The 9,060-nt window shown below is 37.5% G+C and overlaps 3 protein-coding genes across 5 annotated transcripts; 2 read left to right on the forward strand and 1 right to left on the reverse strand.

The window, feature by feature from the left end:
• Nucleotides 1-960: 960 nt before the first annotated feature.
• Ssu72 (Ssu72 CTD phosphatase) lies at nucleotides 961-2,970 on the forward strand. The gene is made up of 5 exons (XM_065486655.1): nucleotides 961-1,335; nucleotides 1,470-1,613; nucleotides 1,669-1,808; nucleotides 1,867-1,985; nucleotides 2,051-2,970. Exons 1-5 carry the CDS (start codon nucleotides 1,253-1,255, stop codon nucleotides 2,150-2,152), a joined length of 588 nt encoding a protein of 195 aa, XP_065342727.1. The 5' UTR covers nucleotides 961-1,252; the 3' UTR covers nucleotides 2,153-2,970.
• Nucleotides 2,948-4,271, reverse strand: LOC135941266 (nitric oxide synthase-interacting protein homolog). The gene is made up of 7 exons (XM_065486627.1): nucleotides 4,096-4,271; nucleotides 3,907-4,018; nucleotides 3,740-3,845; nucleotides 3,563-3,684; nucleotides 3,308-3,495; nucleotides 3,148-3,256; nucleotides 2,948-3,092 (listed from the first exon to the last, which is right to left on the reverse strand). The coding sequence occupies exons 1-7, from the start codon at nucleotides 4,269-4,271 to the stop codon at nucleotides 3,021-3,023; spliced, it is 885 nt and encodes a 294-aa protein (XP_065342699.1). The 3' UTR covers nucleotides 2,948-3,020.
• On the forward strand, nucleotides 4,260-8,493 carry LOC135941247 (epoxide hydrolase 4-like). 3 transcript variants are annotated; one of them, XM_065486598.1, is made up of 8 exons: nucleotides 4,260-4,398; nucleotides 4,582-4,859; nucleotides 6,058-6,182; nucleotides 6,242-6,354; nucleotides 6,405-6,579; nucleotides 6,637-6,791; nucleotides 7,760-8,014; nucleotides 8,071-8,493. In XM_065486598.1, the coding sequence occupies exons 1-8, from the start codon at nucleotides 4,260-4,262 to the stop codon at nucleotides 8,280-8,282; spliced, it is 1,452 nt and encodes a 483-aa protein (XP_065342670.1). In that variant the 3' UTR covers nucleotides 8,283-8,493. The 3 variants fall into 3 exon arrangements, with proteins under 3 accessions (XP_065342670.1, XP_065342687.1, XP_065342678.1); XM_065486615.1 differs by having other exon boundaries at nucleotides 4,375-4,511; XM_065486606.1 differs by lacking the exon at nucleotides 4,260-4,398 and adding an exon at nucleotides 4,431-4,517.
• Nucleotides 8,494-9,060: the final 567 nt, after the last annotated feature.

Consider the following 9,060-nt stretch of genomic DNA (forward strand, 5'->3'; position numbering starts at 1 on the left):
TATATATACTACCTACTATGAATTATGATAGTGTTTTAAGTGCATTTCTTTCAAATGAAAAAATGTATCATCATTTACAGCTTAATTTTAATAGTCCAGCAATTTGAAACATGTTTGAAGCAGCAGGGGCTCATCTCTCGCGTGTTAATGCGCAAATGATTGCGTGCGAAACGAGTAACAAGAATCCTAAAAATTGCCACGAGAAGAGCTGGCATTTTCATTAACAATGTGTACGTACATGTACATCATTTTATTGTATGTATGTGACATGAGCACGAATTAACAAGAATAATATAAAAAAACGAGAGTAATAGGCAACGCCCAAGTCGCTACTGCAACCGCAGTTATCCCAAAATTACAATCAACAATTAATACTTTGCAAAGATCCCCCACTATTTAAATTGATTTGTATTTTCTAGTTTAAACTCAACTAATATAGTAAGCTAAAATTCCATCCTTTCTGATGTAAGCAACTCCGGGCTGAACACGTATATTATCTCTTTACTATTTATCTTATTTATTAACTTTTAATGCTATTTTAGCAGTTGGTTCCGTAATTTCAGACAGATTGTTTCAATTTTTGAATTTTTAAAATTCCTCTTTAAATAATGTGATAAACAAGACACCAGTGACAAAATAAAATATGAGCTGAAATATAAATTTCGTAATTTTGTAAAGGTACGACAGAAGTTTAATTAAATTTTTGGTGTCGAATTTGAAGTTCCATTTTTGATCGAAGCAGTTTTATTACAGAATATTTTGATTCTCTTAAAATCTGTCCAATTTGCGAGCTTTTGGTGTGGTCTTGATCCTCTCTCGTTCCTTTTTCCCCAACTGTTTATCGCGCGTTTCACTCTGATAGTTTCTCGCGAGCGTCCAGATGGCGTTGTAATTCCCCCCTCCCTCGTAAAATCCCAGCTCGCACAGCCACTCAGCTGGCTTTTGTTTGCCCTTAATGCTTGTAATTCTTGTGTGTGGAACATCACAAATCACAAACAAAACTTTCACGTCCATCCATTTCTTACGACCTTAATCCTGATATCTCTAAGATTTGTTGCTTCTTTCGTGTTAACTTGGTCAATTCCTGCGGAATTCCTGTGGAATTGACAAATCCTTCTGCCCGAAAGAACTTTGCCAGGTCCTCGGCATCACTGATTTCTTGCTTTTCGCTGGGCTGACTGTTGAATTTTCGAAATCAGCCAGTTTGTTTTAAATAAAACTTTCACCCATTGGCGTTTGACTGGGCAAAATCATGCCGGACCAAAGCGAGATGAAAATCGCTGTCATTTGTTCGAGCAACATGAACAGAAGCATGGAAGCCCATGCGTTCCTCAGGTGCCTTGATTTATGTTGGATCTTTTAGACCTGAAAGCACCTCGTATTAATTTCTCCATTCAATTAATGTGGGCTTTCAATTAGAGTCAATTTTTGTTTTGATATTTAGGAATTAATTAACTTCTTAATTACAGCAAAAAAGGTTTTTGTGTCAAATCGTATGGAACTGGAGACAAGGTTAAATTGCCAGGACCAGCTGCTGACAGACCAAATGTGTACGAATTTGGCGCAACCTACGACGAAATTTACAACGACCTTCTTCACAAAGACAAAGTCTTGTAAGAGATTTAATGTACAGCCCTGACAAGAAGCTAACTAATACTTCTTTCTCAGGTACACCCAAAACGGCCTGTTACACATGCTCGAGAGGAACAGGAGAATCAAACAGCGACCTGAAAGATTCCAGTTAACCAAGGAAAAGTTTGATGTGATCATTTCATGCGAAGAGAGAGTGTATGACCAGGTCATTGAGTGTAAGATCGCACTATTTGCCTCCTTAGTCGTGGAATAACCAGGAAAGGTAATTTTCAGGTCTGGAAGGCAAGGATAACGAAACAAACGCACCTGTTCATGTGATAAACATCGACATTCAAGACAACCACGAAGAAGCTACGATTGGCGCCTTTTTGATTTGCGAGTTGATTGACTTGGTCAGTTTTTAATTATTCTTATTACTTTTGTACTATCCTGATCCTTCTTTTTATTTGTTTTTCAGATGAGCCACAGTGAGGACCTGGACAACGACATCGATGAGCTGCTGCAAGACTTTGAATCCAAAAATGAACGCAGTATCTTGCACAGTGTTTATTTTTACTAAGATTGTGATGGACAAGGAAAGCATGAAATATTTTATTCAATTAATTTACTTGAGTCAAATGGTTAATTGCCAAGGAAAATTGGAACTGCGCGCTACTTATTCAGGGCTTAGCCGCATCAAATGAATAGCTATTTCAGAGCATTGAAAACTTGCTGAAATATCTGCCTCTTCGTACAAAAAAATCGGTCCATTACTCGTTTATTTATTGAATCCCAATTTAGTGAATGGGTTTTCTGAAATTATTTAAAAAAAACTAATAAAAAATAATTTTGGTATTTTACTACTACTACAGATTCAACTTATTGTAAACTTATGCTAAAGTCAACTACTTATTCACTGTTATGTGTTAATTTTGTTCCTGTATTAAAAATTTGAGTGTTTACCAATGATAACACGCATCAATTACTTATATTAAAATGCAAGATGATCAGTGCAATTAATATAATGCAATTATGTAGCCACTGAGATATATAATATGGCTTTGGTTCACACTATTGAGCTGGTTGTTTGTAACCATCCAGATGCTGTTATTTCCAAAATTTTCTCAAGCCAATAGCAACAAATCCAACAACCGCGAAATGGTTCACCCCAGGATATTTAAATTGGCCACTTCTTCAAAGATTAACTAATCCTCTTGGTTTGTGTAGAAGCATGCATATATGTCTTTTTGATTTATGTGGAATTATTGACGAATTTAAATAAGTCTGTTTTGTATTCCCTGCTCTGGGAAGTTATTAATTGTATTCTCCTAAGAAATGGACATGATGTGGAAAAACTGTAAAATAAACTGCTTGATTTAAGCCAAATTTACGACAACATATTTACATTTATTTTTATACAAATCTTACAGACAATTGATACAACTGATTCACGCTTGCAGGACAGGTCTGTCTTTCTTAGACTCAAGTTGTACGTTCGTAATGGCATAGCCAGTGCCTCCCTAAATCAGAAATAGTTGTTACAATCAGAAATATTTTAACTCTAAGCATACAAACCCTCTGAATGGGAATGATGTCCTTTTCTGTCAATTTGTCTCCAGTAATTGGATGAAGCCAGTCCTTCTTGATTATTTTTTCCACGCATTCCATGGTCACAACATCACCCCTGAAAAATGAAAGGCTGAGATCGAGGCAAGGAATCTCCTCAGAATCTTACGTCGTCCTGATCAGGGCACATGGAATAGAGTTGTTGAGCACATCACCGGTCACGGGGCATTTGTACCTCTCAGTTTTAGCTATCAGCGATTTCTTATCACTGGGGTCATTGAATTGGGTGAACTTGACAGGTATCAAGTCTTTCACCTTTAGAGGGTTTCCTGTGATGGGACAATATATTGTCTTGTCCTGAAGGAGAAGGGAACAAAATTCAAGGTTAGATCATTTTGGCTGAAAATAAACTAGGCTTGCATACAGGCTTAATTGCAGCGGTGGGCTTGTTCTCAGGGGTCATCGACGGCACCCAAAAGCTGGGCAGGTGCTTGGCTTTGCCGGACACCATGTTGGAAACTGACGATTCCTTAGAGGTGGAAGGACCTGCATGAATAAAAATTGTACACTTAAGGTACAATGAAAAAAAACGTATTCACACCTGACACGAACGCTTTCACTGGTTCAGTCACAATGTTTTTCTCCGTCTTCAAGAACTTGTTAAGCTTTGATTGCTTCTCTGCTTCAGCAACAGCGTCCAACTCTGACTGAAAATACAACAAATATATATGATACACATTATGACAAGACACTAATATGAAAAAATACCTGCTCCTTTTTCTTTTGACGTTCATATTCCTTCAGTTTGCGACTGTACTCGTTCTTCTTAGCAATAATGTATTTGTAAATTGCCTCCTTATCAAAAATGTGTCCTTCTGACCTGCGGACGACAAAGCGAACGATTGATTAGATTAGCATCATCGGACCAATGTGATAAGAGACAGGCTAAAAACTTACGAGATGAGCGGCTCTCTGCACGGCTGAAGGGTCAGAGAGCAGCAGTCAAAGTCCTTGATCGAATCCTTGCCAACCCTTTGGCTCTGAGTTCCGTAACCTGACGCTTGCGCGTCCTTTTTCTTCTCGTGGTATGTGTAGACGGCTCCGGCCGTGCAGTTTTTGGCATGCCTGGTCATTTTTCGGAAGCAATCACTCTCATGCAAGCATCTGCTGTTTACCTGGGCAGCGTTAGTGGGCGTGTCCTATCCACACTGCCTACAGTAGTGAGCGCTGTCACGCCCCCTATATACAACCACCTGCGAGGTCAGTACAACTCATTTTTGCCGTCCATAGTTATTGTTCCTGATTGTTCCTGATCTCCTGCGCTTCCCCTGCGCAGGGTATTAGGATGCTTCTGTCTGACACGCCACCGATTCGTAGGGGTTTTAATCTTGGCCTCGAAATTTTCTACTGTCTTGTAATTCGGTTGCTTTACTCTGTTTTTAGAAATAATGTTTCGGACGAGTCAAGTGATCAAAGAACGGCTGCTGCAAAATACTCACGAGTTCGCCGAGAAGAAGGAGCCCGTTGTGGTTGTTCCTGTTTTGGAGAGACTAGAATTTTACGCCGTCGGTGCTCTCTGGGCAGTCCTTGCCCTTTTTCAGCTGATTGCTTTTTGGTTTTGGAATGCCAAAAAATACTTCGCCAGAAAGAAGCGCGACAAACCGGCGCCCAACTGCCTCACCGATTCCTCGCTTGGCACGCATTCCTACATCAAGTTGAAGGTTTTTTCTCGAAATACTTACAAAATTTGATTATATATAGTTGAATATTGATTGTATTGCGTTTTTTCACTTCAATATATATTTAACTTTTAAGATGCTAGGAAAATCTCTTGGTGGAATTTTTAACCCAAGTTTTCTGCCAACGGCCAGAATATTGATATCTATTTAACGTTTTTTTTTAAATTATTTAATGATTTATTGAACGCAATTTACGTGTAACTCTAAATCTATAATTTTATCAATTTTTGCTGCTTTTCGCAGAGTCAGTCAGTTTTCTTGCTGTGCACTATTGAATTATATGATATTTTTCACAAGTCTCGCCACAGAAATTACATCTACAATCGTTATTAGGTTCATAATGAAACGTTGTATTACTACAGAAAATATAGTGATAGCCATGACAAGCAAATCTTTTAAAAATATATCTATCAGGAAAATCTATTAGGCCACGCCAGTTCTCATTAATCATAGATTCAGTCTCAAAGAGTTCTGCACAAATTAACAGTCTACTATTTTTTGTTTTCTTTGGATCATAAAACTTTTTTAACGCATCAGTCTCTTGTAGGTTAAATATATTTTTTGAGGTCAGTTACATACAAATCGGGAGTCTTTCGCAATCATTTCATAAACGTAACAAGATCTATACACTGGCCATAGCCATACAATATTGGAAATTCATAAATACTCATTTCTCAAGAGATTTTATTTTCCTGAACATCTTAAAAGTTTTACTACCAGTCTAGTCATTACTCCATCAGTTCCTTTATGGGTAAAATTGTAATTTTAATATCCTTGATACAAATTAAATTCAATTTATTAATCCATTAATTAATTAAGCAATAAGAGTGAAAATTCTCATAAGATTAGTGCTCTGAAACGAAAATCTAAATTAATAAAAACTGGTTTTGACTTGAATCTTGTGGTGGTGGTTTTGAAATCTGAGTGAAGCAGTTTTGAGCTCTTCCCGCTCAAAATGATTATCAAAAAGTTTACTCAATACGAAGTTTCAACAAAAATGAAAAATAGTTTAACTGACTGCAGTTTTGTTCTCTTCAAAACATTTATTTTCAATCAATTTTGAAGCATATTCATTTCCATCAAAACAAGCCGTAATGATGAATTAATTTGTATGTTTTCCAATCATCAAATATTCATGATTAAAATAGGCATTACTCTCAATGATTGCTCCCAATGTTAGGGCGCCAAATTGCATTATGTTGAAGCTGGAGATCGTAACCAACCTTTGATGATCTGCCTTCATGGGTTCCTGGACTGCTGGATTGGATGGAGGTTCCAGATTCCAACTATGGCTCAGAATTTTCGGTGTGCTAATTTTCTTGCTCAATTATTTAAATCTTCTACAACTTTCAATCCCTCGTCAGGATTGTGGCAGTTGATTTGAAAGGATATGGTGATTCTGAAAAGCCATTGTCAAGAGGAAAATACGAGATTGAACAAGTTGTCGAGGAGTTGGCGGAATTCATCACTGCAGTTGGTACATCTCTTTGTAAAAAATATAATGCTGGTCTAATGAGTAATTTCAAGCTGCGGATAGAAAAGACCAAAAATGCGTCTTGGTCGGCCATGACGTTGGTGCCCTTGTTGGCTGGTTCTTGGTTTATTCCCATCCAGAACTCATCAGCCGCTTCGTCAGCATTTCTTGTCCCCACCCAAATGTGTTCTGGAACTTGCTTGAGAGCACTGCGCTGTTCAACAAAAAGTAAGTACTTCAAACATACGTGGGTATTTGTTAAAAATCCATGCTGTTATTTCACAGGATGGTGCAACAGAGCCAGTTTCCTGAAATCATGGAGCGATGCCTGATGCTGAATGATTTAGCTATAATTGACTCAGTGCACAGCCACGTTCAGGCCCATCCAAACTCAGGAGTCGTCTCCAAAGAAACCTACAAATTTGTCTTCTCGAGAAAAAGTAGGTAGCCTTTTAGATACAATTTGCCAGACCATTTAGAGAGCTGCAGAAATGATACAGAAAATACTGGAATAAATTTAATTCTTGCTAATCGACAGTTTAAATTAATTTCTATTCTAGAATAAATTTCAACTATTTATTGAGAGTTAAAATCGCTTCATGCCCAAGAATGACACTTCTTCATATTTATTTTATCGATACAAATCGTTCGTGCCGCGGAAAAAAGTCCGATCCCGAACTTGCCACTTTGTGACAAAAGTCCGACGGACTTTCTATCCAACGGTAAAATTGTCCGATCTCACTATTGTGGCAAAACTTGATTCTGACCACAGCTTCAATTTGAGACCCATGATGAAAAACAGTGAGATCGGACAAATTTACCGTTGGACAGAAAGTCCGTCAGACTTTTGCTACAAAGTGGCAAGTTCGAAATTTGACTTTTTTCCGCGCCATGAACGAAATTCTTAAAAAAAATTAATAGAAAATTGTTATTTTTCAATATGTTAAAGAGGGAAATAAAAATCTAAAAATGGAATGAGATATTATCCAAGATTACTCCGCCAGAAATTTAAATATAATCTAAAAAATTTAATTGAGAAAACTTGCTACTGGCCTACGTTTCTATTCCTTCAATCCCTTTGTAGATAAAATTTGAAATTTTAATTATTAATTGATTTTACAACGGCTACTCCCATCTGCAATTTATTAAGAATTGTTAAATAATTATAAAAAAACATACTAATATCACATGCTCTCATACCGCACAGTGGCTGTTTCGACCCCATACCCCCCACAGGCCTCATCAGCTTTCAATTCTGATTTATTGCTCATGGGAGTAGTCATTGTAAAATCAATTAATAATTAATGTAACCCCACAAATAGATTTTTCATTTTTTCAAACCTAAATTTTAATATTGCTGCAAATTTTCTCTAAGAATTCAAATAATGCTAAATTAACGCACCCGTAGTGGATTGGACAGGTGCTTTGAACTACTACCGCACTCTGTGGAAGGCCCGGATCAACCCTGAGCTGGTCGGCAAGTTGGATGTACCCCTCTTGCTAATTGTTGGCGACAGAGAGCAGTCCTTCTCGTTGGAGACAGCCATTCGGTCGACAGAACTCGAACCCAAACTGGTTGTCAGGGTGGTGAACGGTGCCGGCCACGCCCCTCACCAAGAAGCAGTGCCGCAGGTCAACAAGCTGCTCCTCACCTTTCTAGCAGGTAAGGTTTCCACTCTCACGTGTGAGTGTATGAAACGACTTTCACTCAAAAATTAGTTACAGACAGCCAGCCTGGGTTCAGGATTTCAGCGATGAAAAGCTCGATCGTGGAGCCGGAACAAAACGGAATTGTCAACAGAATGATTGGAGCTCTGAATTCGACCTACAGCTTTGGCAACCAGATGCTCGAGCAGGTCACCAGGAAAAAAGACCCTCTAGCCTTGCCATACCGCACCCGTGGCTGCAATACCCAACTCGCTCCTCGATGATACTTTGGAGCATCAGGGAAATGTTATTGTGATCAATGTAAAGTTTTGTGACCTATATTTTTGTACCGCGTCTTTTGCAAAGCGATATTCTGCAAAAGCAGAATTTCGCTTGTTGAATCTCGAAGATTCCTATTTTTCAGATATCTATACTATACACTCACATCACATAATGTTATGTTTCCAATTAAAGTGCTATTGTTGTTTTGAAAAATAGCTTTTACCAAAGACCAAAATAACAAAACAGGATTTGTTGTGAAATATATTAAGGGAACTCTGCAGCTTACTTTTTATCAGATGGCTGTACAATTTTAAATTTGGTTCTTGCTTTGAATCACTTTAATTTTATTAGCCAAGAATACATTTTAACCACTGATTGAAATTAATTTTCAAGCAATTCTATTTCAAGTTTTTTCTTAATTTCATTTGTAAGAAATGAAGCAACACCATTAATGATCAGATGATCTGATTGAAGCAAAATTTGATCATTTTAAAGGATAAAAACAATAAAAATTTACAAAAATAAAATAGATTTCGCAGATAGTAGAGGTAGCGGTAGAGGTGATTATATCGTAGAGTCGGTAGGGTCTACCTTTTTGTGCCACTAATAGGACCAGGGAGGAAGTAAAAGATGCCAGATGCTGCTATGTTTAGCTTTTAGCTTATATAATCATAAACGCGACGATTTATATTTTGAAAATACTAAATTTTTACCCGGACACTAATTTTGAGACCAAAAACAGAAAAACTTGACTTGTTCGTGTGCCAAGTACCAAGTACA

Source organism: Cloeon dipterum, chromosome 1 (genome assembly GCF_949628265.1).
Source record: "Cloeon dipterum chromosome 1, ieCloDipt1.1, whole genome shotgun sequence".
Classification (NCBI taxonomy): domain Eukaryota; kingdom Metazoa; phylum Arthropoda; class Insecta; order Ephemeroptera; family Baetidae; genus Cloeon; species Cloeon dipterum.